Below are 13510 nucleotides of genomic sequence, written 5' to 3'. Positions count from 1 at the left end.
AGGGGATGGTGAAATAAAGATAACAATCAAGCTAAAGGATTCATTTGACTATGGACAAAACAAAAGAGAAGGAAAATGATTTGAGATAATTTATCAGTGAGATGCTAAACAAAACATGTTGGTTCAGCCCCAAAGGTCTCTCTGATTGAAAACATCAAAGGCTTAAGAGTTATTTTGTTTTGCTACATTCACAGTCTGGGTTTAGAAACAGGTTGAAACAACTGATTTAGATCATCAAGATGTTTGAAAACATAAAGGGTAGGACTGTTTTTCCCCTCAGGGATAACAAAGGAATTTGAGGACTTTTCAAAGTGAGCACCCCTAAAAGTATTTTATCATTCTCTTTGTGCTCAGTTAACCAGTAATGCTAAACAGGATAGGAAGCATACTAGACACTTGTTTGGGGAAGAATGGTATAATACTTAATTTGCAAGCCTCAGCTAATTATGGAACAATGTAAAATCCTAGGGAGAGGATCCTGCAACGAATCATATTTTCCCAAGGTATAGCTAGACTGACTTATGACATAAGAGTTAGTAGAAGAGTTATCTTAGAGGTGGAGCCAAGAAAAGGCAGGGACTTGCCTGAACTCTCTCATGTTCCCCTTCAAACAACTTTAAATAATGCCTCAGTATGAATTCTGGAGTGGTAAAATCCACAAAAGGATGTGTTAAAAATTTTCCAGCCCAAAACAACTTAGAAGGTTGGCACCTTCACACCAGGGTGAAAATGGAACACAGGGGCAGGCTACACTTCTACAAACCAGCAGCAGGCCTAGGGGAAACTGAATTAGTGGCAGCAGCAGCAATAGCTTCCACAGCTCTCAGAACACAGACACAGTAAGGGGTCAGATAATTGGTCAAAAAGAGATTACATGGGTCCCTTTACTGGCACTGGGTGCAGGATTCTATTGTATTGCCTATATGTGGATCTGGTTTGCAGCCTCAGGGTAAGAAGGAACACTAGTACACCACAGTTTATGGCCACAGGGGGGCAGGGATCCTGGTTACAGTTCCAGGGCAGAAAAGAATGATTGTGGTTGCTCACAGAGCACGGCACAAGCCAGTAGAGTAGCAAACAAACCTCTCCTTAGATCATAACACCTTGGAAGAAGTGGAAACTCACACACCCCCAGAATTAGCTTTGAAAGCAGCTGCACAAAAAATCTGAAGCTTGGGACAATGCCCCTTCCATTCCAGAAGACAGCACCACTTTGACATAGAGTTAAAAGAAACAGGCTGGAAAAAATAACCAAATAGCAGAAAAAGATTCTGACCTTAGAAAGTTACTATGGTAACAGGAAAAATAAAAACATAAACTCAGAAGAAGAAAACAAAGTTAAAACTCCTACATCCAAAGCCTGGAAGAAAAATGTGAATTGCCCTCAGGCCATGGAAGAGATCAAAAAGGTTGTTTTTTTTTTTCCCCAATTGGGGTTAAGTGACTTGCTCAGGGTCACACACCTAGTAAGTATCATGTGTCTGAGACTGGATTTGAACTCAGGTCCTCCAGACTCCATGACTGGTGCTTTATCCACTGTGCCACCTAGATGCCCTGTCAAAAAGGTTTTTTAAAAATCAAGTAAGAGAGGCAGAGGAGAAACTGGGAAGAGAAATGAATAATGCAAGAAAAATCGTGAAAAAAAGAGTCAACAGCTTGGTAAAGGAGGCACAAAAAATACTGAAGAAATAATACCTTAAAAAACAGGATAGGCCAAATGTAAAAAGTACAAAAATTCACTGAAAAGAAGAACTCCTTAAAAAGCAGAATTGGCCAAATGGAAAAAGAGGTACAAAAATTGAATGAAGAAAAGAACTCCTTAAAAAGTAGAATTGGCTAAATGCAAAAGGAAGATACAAAAGCTCAATGAAGAAAACAATTCCTTAAAAATTAGAATTAGACAAGTGGAAGGAAGCTAGTGACTTTATGAGACACCAAGAAACTATATGACTGTGTATATGACTGTGATGGAATACTATTGTAATACAAGAAATGATGAGCAGGATGCTCTCAGAAAAATTTGGAAAGAGTTACATGAACTGATGCAGAATGAAAAGAGCAAAACCAGAACAATGAACACAGTAACAGTAATATTGTATGATGATCAATTGTGAATGACTTAACTATTCTAAGCAATACAATGATCCAAGATAATTCTGAAGGACGTGTGAGAAAAAATGCTACCCATCCCCAGAAAAAAAACCTGATGGAGTCTGAATGCAGACTGAAGCACACTTTTTGTAAACTTTCTTCATTTTTCTTTCTTTTTTTTGTTTGTTTTATGTCACAACATGACTAATATGGAAATATGTTTTGCATGACTGCACGTATATAATCTATACCAAATTGCTTGCCTGAGAGGGGAGGGGAAGAAGGGAGGAAGAGGATTTGGAACTCAAAATTTTAAAAATTATTTCTACATATAATTGGGGAAAATAAAATACTAAACATGTTTAAAAAAGGAAAAATAAAAAAGAAGTTACCTTATTAACTAACCTTAGTAGTAAATAAATTTGCAGTACACCAGCTTTTTTTGCTGGAGGGAGGAGGTTTACTATTCAGAGTCTTACTTAGTGTGATGACACTTTGTGGCATGCTGGAATTACTCTGAAATCAAAATCAATATGAAGAAGGCAAACTCAGGATGTAAATAATTTCCAAAAGTGGGCATGTACTTGATGGACAGAACACTGGGGGAAGTATGTTGTGCATTTCCCACCTTTGAGCCTGTCACTTTAGTTGTGATCTATGATATCTTTGGGGAAGGAAAATGAAAAATGTGAAGGGCAGTTCAACAGGATCTGAACCTCAAAGCAAGTCATAAATGGATAAATGGGAGGCAAATGTATCAACTGCTGAGAAGCCTGAGGGAACTAAACTGTCAGAGTAATCAATCTAGGAGCAGCTTTGCAAATTGGACTTTACTGATGTGACTTTCAGAATGATTTTGAGAGTATTCAGGTTTATTTGGAGGTTGGTCTGCATACGGGAGAAATACTTTATATATGCAAATAAGTAAAGAGACACAGGGAAAAGGGGAAATGGATACAGAGTAAGAGAAAAACTCTCAATACAGCTTGTCTGAAAACTACAGACTTCCTCATGCTGAACTCATTTGTGAGAATGGGTAGCCAAGACAACTGTCTGGATTGTACCTCCTCTTCTTCCCTTTGTTGGTCTTTTGATGGATATGCTAATGAGTAGAGAACTGGCTAAAATCATAAGGAAAAAGATCAAAGAGTCTGGGCAGAGTGGAAAACATGTTAGAGCTGGAGCCTGAAGACCTGGCTCAAATTGGGCATTTGTGTTAACTTGGGCTCATCACTTCTCTTTGGGCCCAATTTTCTTTTTTTGTCAAATAGGCATCTGGCTGATCAAAGGTCCCTGATGACTCTGTATCTAGGACCCAATGAAAGGAGAACCCAGTTTAAGTATAAAACTACTGACAAACCATATATAATGGAGACAGCAAAGTTCTGGGCACCTTTTCACAGGCAGTATGATCATGTTAATCAGTACCTGTTTACTGGAAAATTTCCTTCTCTGTGCACAGAGCGTACACAACCCTTTCTTTTGGGTCCTGGGACATTCAAATTAAAATGCTGCTAAATAATTAAGGTAATTAACACATCCCTGGTTATTCACTTCAAATTCTAATATTTCTAAAGTAGGGAAAGAAAGTAATTTATTTGTGAGGCAGGATATTTTTGGGTACCAGGGAAAACTTCAATCATCTCTGGGTAGAGCAGTGGAGGGATGCTAGATCTAGATTCAGGAAAACCATGGTTCAAAACCTGCCTCAGATATTTACTAGCTGTGGGTCCCTGGGCAAGTCCCTTAACCTCTCTAGGGTTCACTATTGTCATACATAAAAAGAGTCAGGGTGGGGGAGTATTTGGTGTAGTAAGGAACAACTGATATAATATAAGTAAAGTGCTTTGTAGATTTTATATTGCCACACAAATGCTAGAAATTATTATCATGTAGTAATTGGAACACCATTTGACAAACTCATTTTATTAGTTTGTCATTGGTATGACCTTGGGGAAGTCACTTAATCTCTCTAAGCCTTGGTCTCTTTATCTGAAAAATGAGAATAATAGTACCTACCACACAAGGTTACTGTGAGGGTAAAATGAGATAATATATGAAAAAGCACTTTGCAAATCTTAAATTACTACATAAATGAGCTCTTCTAGACAGCATTTTCATACCAATATTTGCAAATGATAGTTGATTTTACTTACTGTTATTTTACGAGGGCAGTCATTGGAACAGAGACCACTAAGAACTGTTGAAAAATTTAAAAAATAGGCTATTATTATTGTTATAATGGCAAGCCTATGTTTATAATCTGTTCTATTTTTTTTCTTTAAAATCCACAAATGTACTATATTGATTCACAACCATGAGCAGAAATAAATCTAGTTCCTTTAGATCTGAGCAGGTGAAATTACTATTGCCCACCTTACACTAATATTTCAAAAGTTTTTATTGACCTGCCCAAGTTGATGCTGCTTTGCAAAATCTGTAGGTAAGATAATTAATCATTGCAATATTATATGATATTGCTTATTTTTTCTGTTTTTCAATTGGTTAGCCTAATTTCAGCTGAGACTCTTCCAAGGAGGTGGTCAATGCAAACAAATTAAAATATATGCCAAAAATAGCAAAGAGAACATTGAGTATCTTATATCTCAAATGAACTTTTCCATTACTCTTAAAGGTGGTCAAATATTATATACATCATTAATTAATTATTATTCAGAATACAATTATAAAACATTAAGGAAGAAATTAACATTATACATACAAACATAACAAATATAACACATAACATCATGCCTTACTTTCTTTTCATTGATATCATCACCAATCTTACCCCACTCAACCCAAAATAAAATACTTGGCCTCTAAAAGATATGTGCAGTTTTCACATATTAAATATTAACTTCAATCAATTAGGTCATCATTGTTTTCTGATATAATGACACCTTCCGTGAGGGAAGGCATCAGATGCTTAATCAAAAGGTACTGAACATTTAATAAATGTTTGGTGAATGAATAAATATGAAAGAAAACATTTGTTTTAATTAATTAAATTTTTAAAAATTATTTAATTCAGATGAATTAATTTAGCAACTAATTAATTAATTAGAAACTCTGAAAAACTCTTAGCCAGCATACAAATTGTTACATTGTTAGTTCTTAGCAGAATGATACTCACTAAGTAAAATTTCTTTCAAAAATAGAGACTTCACCTAGATTTATCTGACTTCTTTGTTTTTTTGTCACTGATCTGGCTAATAGATTAACGCATAAACATCCACAGATTAAATATTTACTTCCTTATGCTCATGACCAAAGTATAATGATAAAACTAGTTTAATGATAAGTTCTTAAACCTGATTTGGATTTTGTCTAAGCAAAAAACAGAACTAGTAAGTCAGAATCGTAGAATGTCTGTCAGTGTCACATAATGGAGAGCAAGCCTTGGAGTCAGAAAGATCTACCTGGGGATTTCCACTATCATTGCCAACACCCTATATTGACTATTCTTCACAGCCAAACTATATTACTGTTTAAGGTTTGTAACTGGATATCATTCCTTTCAATGGGAGCACTGTTGCCTGATTCACCTTCTTATGACATTTATTTCATTATGCCACTTTCCTGCCCAAGAACCTAAGAGGAAACTTATTATCCAAATTATTATCATGCTATATATGTAACAGGGTCTTACTTCAATGCAAAATGCAAAGAGTGCTGGGCCTGGAGTTGGGAAGAACTGAATTCAAATCCAACTTCAAACATTTACCAGCTGTGTGATCCTGGGCAAGTCACTTAACCTCTTTCTACCTCAGTTTCTTTAACTTTAAAATGGGGGTAATAATAGCCCATACCTCCCAGGATTGTTGTAAGGATCAAATGATTTATTTGTAAAGTGCTTATGTTTGTTGCAATACTATGTGCTAGATGAGATGCAGGATGGATTAATGTGAAGGTCCTGTTTTGGCCTCTGGAAGACCTAGACATAAATCTTGTTTTGGGCATATTCTACTTGTGTGACCACAGGGAGTCACTTAACCTTTTAATGTTCTGGGTAACTAAATCTTTAAGTTACAGATAAGTTCCTGAGAGCTCCCCACACGGACAGGAAAATTTAAAAAAAGTGATGTGCAAGGCATCATGGTAGATAGTTAATAATGTTTATTGAATGGAGGAATGAAAAAGTGAACCCTAAGAGAGGGTGGCAGCAGCCAGCATGATAATTCAGGATGTGAGCAAACACTATTAATATGCTAAATTTCTCCCTAAAGTTCCTGTCCATGAAATTTCCTTTGGGGTCTCTTAATCTTCATTGTTGGTGGCACTAGTGAAAAAAAATAATCCTAACTTTATTACTTAAAAGATATATAAAAAATTAATAAATCATTGGATTAACACTAACTTTCTGAAATAAGTCCAAGAATATCAGAACCTCTGTAGCAACATTTTAGATACAATCAAAAATATTTATGGCTAAGTCCTGTCTTATAAAAGTAATTTCTATTCAAAAAGTGATGTTGCAACCCGACTTGTCTTTTCCTGCTACTATTTTAATTCTAACTTTAAGGTGACATGATCACAATACTAAGATACTTACCCACTTAAAGCTTTGTTTTCTTTCCCCACAGAATTTACTTAATGAAATCAGGTCTAGCTATAAAGTGCTTTTGAATCAATACATTTGTGGTAAAAGAAAAACTGCCCACAGAATATAAATGGAACATTGAGGATTATTTTACCTGGTCCTAGACTTAAAAAAAAAATTCAAAAGGAATCACCTGTTCCTTAAACATTAATTCAATGTCAGCAAGAGAACTCTGTTTAATTGAGAATGTTGTTTAATTAAGAATTAGGTCAGAACATCTAAATATGTTATTATCATAAAGGTTAATCTGTGCTCAAATGAATGTCTCAACTATAAAAGTGCTTGACCTTTTCAGTGACATTCACGCAGTTACTATAACAGGTGATGAAGGACTAATCTACTTTCCTAAATCTCCTGGGTTACCACAGAGAATACAGAAATCATGCAAGAAGAGAAAACAAATGTGTTTTAGTCAGCACTGGGGGATACACTGCTCCTGCATAAACATGGTAGCATTGAGAAAAATGAGCCAAAACTGACATTCTGGCTTTGGCAGCAGCACCTTCTGTGGCCTGGGCTTTACTTTTCCTAGCAGTAAAATGGAAGAGAATGCTGTTTTTATAGCTAGAGCTTATTATGTACCTGATGTAGCATAATTAGAAAAGGTTTGTAAACTCAAAAGTCCCATGACGTTAGATTTTAATGGATCTGGGATCTCACTGAGGAGGGTAAGGCAGATTATAAACCATCCACACCTTCTCTTGAACAATTCTTGTCCCTGTGCTCTCAGAAACCCTTCATAGAAACTCTACCAAACATACTTGCAGCCTTCCTTTAGGACTCTTAAAATTACATGGGGACTATAATGTGGGGATGGCAGTATCATCGGAGGCAGGGTTCATAGACAGAACCTAAGGAATTACAGGATCATGGACTTAATTCCAACACACACCTATACATGCCCAGATCATCCAATATTCTACCATTCCACTCTCCCTCTGCTGCACAAGGTCGCAAGCATGATTCTGAGCCCAGTGTTAGCAGATAACTTAGGGCAGATATAACCTAAACTAATCATTTCCTCGAGCAGTTGCCAGGTGCCAACAAGAAGATTCTGCCCAGAGCTCCTACCCTCAGATCACCTAGCGGCTATGGCAAGAAGAGTGGGCTGTGAACTTGGGAGCAATGACTGGTGGGTAAGAGCCCTACCTCATTTCAGAGTGAGTGACCTAGATAAGCAGTCATGGGTGCACTGTAATCTGGATCACAAGTAATATCACATTATCTTTTCTTTCCCAAATCTATTAATCTTTCAAACTTTCCTATTATTGTTGAGGGCACCACCATCTTTCCAGTTACTCAAACTTTTACACCTTGTTGTCATCTTTGATTTCTCCCACCCTACATATACAATCAGTTTCCAAAATCTGTCAGTTCCACCTCCCAATTTCTCTTATCATACCCCTTCTTTCTACTCACACAATCACTACCCTAGTTAAGGTCTTCATTAATTGCTATTGTAAAAGCTTCCTAATCATCTTCCCTGCCTCAAGTGTCTCCTTGACTGAAGAAATTTAATTTTCTCATCTGATGGTCTTTTCTCAGGCCTCATCCTCCTTGATCTCTATGTAACTTTTAAAACTACCTGCTATAGGCTCCTTTTGCTTCTATAATGCTGTTTTCTCCTGGTTTTCCTTTTACCCATCTGCCTGTTCCTTCTTAGGCTCCTTTTCTGTACACTAAGCAAGTGGTTCCTAAGGCTCTGTATTGAGTCTTTTTTTTTCTCTACTGTTTCTCTCTCATTAGTCTCATTGATTCCTGTGTACTCAATTATTAACGATATACAGATGGTTCCCAAATCTATATATCTAACACTAAGCTCTTTCCAGAATTCCTGGATTGTCAATTAACTGCTGAACATTTCTACCTGAAATTCCAGTTGGCACCTCAAATTTATTGTGTGAAAAATGGAACTCATTATCATTCTTCCTAAACCTGTCCATTCTAGTCATCTAAGGATCCAAGTAATGTCTTTGATGCTTCTCTCTCTCTCCCACCCATTTATCTAATCAGCTGCCAAATCCTATCAATTTTATTTCTGCAACCTTTTTTTCTTATATTTACCCTTCTTTCAATTCACATGGTCACCATCCTAGTTCAAGCCTTTATCACCTCTCCCTTAGACTAATATAATAGCTTACTTCCAGTCTCTCCTCTCTCCAACTCATCCTCCACCCAGATGTCAAATCGTATTTCTAAAATACAGGTCTGACCATGTCACTCCTCCACTCAACAATATTTATGAACTTCTATTATCTCTATAATAAAACACAAATACCTCAAACTGGCATTTAAAGACCTCTAAAATTTGGCTTTAACTGACCTTTCTAGCCTTATTTTGTATTACTTCCCTTAAAGAATACTACATTCATGTCAATCTAGCTGTTTTTTTGAATTCAAAAAAGCTATCTCCAGTACAAGTTATAATTTGCCCCTGGAATACCTCCCTCTTCCACCTCTTTAAGCCTTACCTTCTCTCAAGTCTTCCAGTTTAAAATTTTTTTTTATTGGTTTTAGAAATGCAAGGTCATATTTGCACACAAATATTTATAGCAGCTCTTTTTGTAGTGGCAACAAAAGGATTCATGATGAAAAATATTATCTACCTCCAGAGAAAGAACTGATGGAGTTTGAATGCATATTATTTTTCACTTTTTTTCATGTTTATTTTCCCCTTTGGGTCTGTGTCTTCTTTTACAACATGACTAATATGGTAATATGTTTTGCATGATTGAACATGTATAACCTATATAAAATTGCTTATTGTCTCAGGGAGGGAAGAAGTGAAAGAGGGAGAGAGAAAATTTGGAACTCAAAATTTTAAAAAAATGAATGTTAAAAATTGTCTTTACATGTAACTGGGAAAAATACAACATTATTTAAAAAATTAAACATCTCAGGAAACCACACACACAAAAAAGAAATCTTTACCAAAAAAAACCAAACAAGCCCAACTGAACTGCATTGAATACAATTGTGAATAAGTATAGAGCTGAGTGCAACGCAAGTTTGCAGATATTCTGCCAAGTCAGCTTTTATATCTTTGTCAGAAATTACTGGAGATTTCAGACTTCAGGTGACACCTCTTTGGCATTGCCTTCCTTGTTCCCCCAGTTGCCAGTGCTCTCTCCTTCCTCAAATTATTTTGTATTTGCTTATCTATGTGTATGTAAGTTATATCTCTCTAGTAAAACATAAGTTCCTTGAGGAAGGAACTATTTTTGTATTCCTAGTACCTTTATACATCTGCTGAATCGACTTGAAACCCCAATGATATAACAGTGTCCCTAATAGAATCATCTATTAAAAGTTAGCCATAAAAGGCCATCACGAAGGAAAAGTAAAACTATATTCACGTAGTTGTGAAATGCGTTGAATTGAATACGACACAAGTCCACTATACTCTAATACCTCCTTTAGTAGGGATTATTTCACTCTTTATATCTGTATCCCCAGAACCTGGCATATGGTAAGCGATTAATAAAAGGTATTGATTATTTATACTTGTTAGAAGATAGGCATCAAATTCCTTTCTGATAACATGTTTTCCACTGGTGTCATATTAGTTTTTTTTTTAAAGTCTTTCAAAGATTTCTGTGAATGCTAAAGGAAAGAAAAACCAACAAAATCTATTCCATATCAACACCAGCTAAGAAACATAAACACAACTACTTTCGTTCTAATGGGAATACCACATATATAAAGGTTAATTATACACACAGCAGGGCTACATGGCCTGTAAGAGAAGTTGATGTAGCATTTGATCATCTGTCACAAACAATATTCATTTGAAGATATTGAAGAATGTGAGCCAGATGTTGTAATAAGATAATTCTGTGGGGGAACCCACTCATTTGTTCATACCATTGGTAGTATTATTAATTCTTTAGAAAAATCAATACTGGATGCCTACATGATCTCAAAGAACTCATGCACCATTAAAAATCCCTGGATATACCGAGCTGGACTTGGTTTCTTATTTAGCATGAATATAACCCTTGTTTTTAAAAAGGTAGTTTTCATAAATTAACTTCAACATTTAAGTAAGATGTGTCAGTAAACATATTACAAAGAGGAAACAGCTTGCAGGTGAATACAGGTTTTTCCCACTGGGATAAGTATAGGTGGCTGTTTAATTAACATTATCTAATGTTAATAAAACTGAAGTAAAACTGGGATTAGAAATGGAGAGACTCAGTTGCTATACTATAAAAGGCAATTTCAGTTCATGTGGAATAATCATGAATTACCTGATAACTATTTTCATAGATTAAAATATGGAAATTGGATAATCTATGAGATGTTTCAGGAATGCTCTCCTTGGGAAGGACACAGAAGAACTACATATAGTGGAGAGATCTTCTGTGTGATGTAATGTGATGCATAGTTTTTTGCAAACTATATGAGAGTAGGCATCAGGAGATCTTGATTTTAATCACAATTCTGCTACTAACTGTATAGCCTTCAGCAAATCCACACCTTTCCCTGGTGCTCAGTTTCCTTTTCTAGGCTCATGGGCAACACTAACTATCCATAGATTTTGGATAATTTTAAGAATGTATCATTTGATTCAATTCAGTTCAATCCAACACTTATTAAATGCCTTCAATGTAACCTTTATTGATAATAATCCTTTATATTTGTGTAGGGATTTATAGTTTTCAAAGTTTTTTCTCACTCACTCCCTCATTTAATTCTTGTAACAATCTGATGGGGTTGTCTAGTAGGAACAGATAGCCCTCCTAAATTGTCAGGTTCAGGGACTCACTAATAATCCAATTTAGCTAGAATGTCGAGTTAATGACGGGGAGTAGTATGAAATAAATTTGGGTAGATAGATAGGAGTTCAACTGTGGAAAGACTTAAATACTAGGCTGAGGAATTTCCATTTTATCCTACAGGTGATGGAAAGTAACTGAATGTCTTTGAATAGGGCAGCGACATACCTGGTTAGATTTATGCCATGGCAATTTTATATTGGCAACTTTGTATAAAATAGAATGGAATGAGGAAAGAGGATAAGCTTGGAGACTAAGTAATTAAGAGTTCAGATGAGAGGTCTTGAGAGTCTAATTCAGAGTGGTGGCTAAGTGAGTGGAGACAGGGCTACTAAGTACCTGGGAAATGAGGATGCAATATCTCTCCTTCCCTCTTCTATGACCTCCCCCTCCTAAAAGTTTCTTTTCGATGACTGGGGAAAGTGAGTGGAAGGGTAGATTGTGATTGCTTCCCTTCAAATGTCAACCTTAAATTACAACTTAAAAACTTTATAATGTCAAGGATATGAATAACTGAGGTGTCAGTATTCTATTAAGTAAATGTAGAAATATAATTTCCCAGGTGATATTTGGATCAGAATTTCATATATGCTACACTGACTGTATTTTACTCAGAAAAAAGAATATTAAAATCATCAAAGCTATTTTATTACTACTCTATTAAAAGCCCACACTCAAACACTGTGCAACAGTTTAGGAAAAATCTACATTTTCTACACACGTTTATGAGTTTATTGAAAGAACCATACAGTGTTTGTGTGTGGTAAATATATAAAGAACCTAATGTTCCACAGGGGATGACTAGGGGTGTGTGTAGTGAAAATCCTAAAAACATTACAGAAACAGGTCATAATTCCTGTCTTTCCCAATCAAAATTGACTTTAATTCTAAGATTCATGGAGAGGCGAACATTTTTTTAAAAATTTTTTTGTATCCTTCCATAATGAGCAATTTAGGGCTCACAGTTAAGTACTGTTGGCTGAAGCACCAGCTAACCCCTGCCAAACCACACACACCTTCTAAGCCTCATTTCTTTAATAGCACAGCCATGGAAAGATGAAACTGATTCACAGGCATGCTCTGAGATTTCAAATTTTAAGTGTTCTAAAAGTAGCTCTCTTTGTCCACTCCTAGGCAGAAATTCTAATACAGCTTTGCCATTCAGCATTTATATAACACCCGTTAGGTAGTTTATTAGAAAAGTGGTTGCCAATATCCCGGGTGCTTTCACAGTAACAGTATGTCTGGCACTGTCATCTTACAGCTGAGAAAACTGTGGCTCAGAGCGGAGAAGTTAACTTGCCTAAGATTACAGAGTGGATTAGTCACACACAGATATAGCTGTTTGTATATGTCTTCCCCATTAGAATATGAACTCCTTGAGGCAAGGACCCTGTTTTTGCTTTTCTTTGTATCTTTAACACTTAGCATAGTACTTAGGCACATCAAGCATTTAATAAATGTTTGCCGATTGACTGATTTACACAATCCAGTATACCTCAGGTCTTATGATTTCCTATTCAAGTACTATTTCCACTAGTTTGCCTAAAGCATTTTATTTACAAAATATTAATGAAATGCATAAAATATAATTTATTCCAGAGGGTGAGTTATTTACAGAATTAAGTAAAACAAAACTGTAATTAAAATGCTTAATTTGCACTGACATTATGTGTGGAGCTATATGAAGCAGAGAGGTTATCTCTGTATAAATAAGATAACAACATGGCTAATAGAATGTGAAATTCATAATTTCCCCCCCCCCCAAATTTTCTGGCTGCTAGAGGATGACCCCAAGTACATGGAGTGGACTTTTTGTGACTAATTTATGGGCAGACATGGACAAAAGAAACACAGAATGGAGAGGACACTGATGGGTGGTGCTATGTGCCACTGATGGAAATATTCTTGATCAGGGGGACAATAAATACATAGAAGAAATATCTTCAAGTCCTATGATTCTATGATAATAATCTATGTTATACGCAAGGATTGTCAAAGACTATACACAAAAACACATCTTCTTGCTATAGAAGCA

At 35.9% G+C, this 13510-nt stretch overlaps 1 protein-coding gene across 2 annotated transcripts in view; it reads right to left on the bottom strand.

Annotated features, from left to right (window-relative positions):
* Positions 1-13510, bottom strand: part of ITFG1 (integrin alpha FG-GAP repeat containing 1) — a 227548-nt gene that overhangs the window by 59681 nt on the left and 154357 nt on the right. The window contains exons 13-14 of one of the 2 annotated variants that reach the window (XM_020985105.2): positions 4248-4291; positions 2497-2607 (exon numbers count right to left, since the gene is read on the bottom strand). In XM_020985105.2, coding sequence (XP_020840764.1) covers positions 2497-2607; positions 4248-4291 — 155 coding nt within the window. The remainder of the gene's footprint in view (positions 1-2496; positions 2608-4247; positions 4292-13510) is intronic. The other variant, XM_020985106.2, reaches the window with a different exon arrangement.

This window comes from Phascolarctos cinereus, unplaced genomic scaffold (assembly GCF_003287225.1).
Source record: "Phascolarctos cinereus isolate Bilbo 61053 unplaced genomic scaffold, phaCin_HiC Scaffold_2;HRSCAF=192, whole genome shotgun sequence".
Classification (NCBI taxonomy): domain Eukaryota; kingdom Metazoa; phylum Chordata; class Mammalia; order Diprotodontia; family Phascolarctidae; genus Phascolarctos; species Phascolarctos cinereus.
The sequence above is the reverse complement of the archived record's forward strand: the minus strand, read 5'-3'. Positions and strand labels throughout refer to the sequence as shown.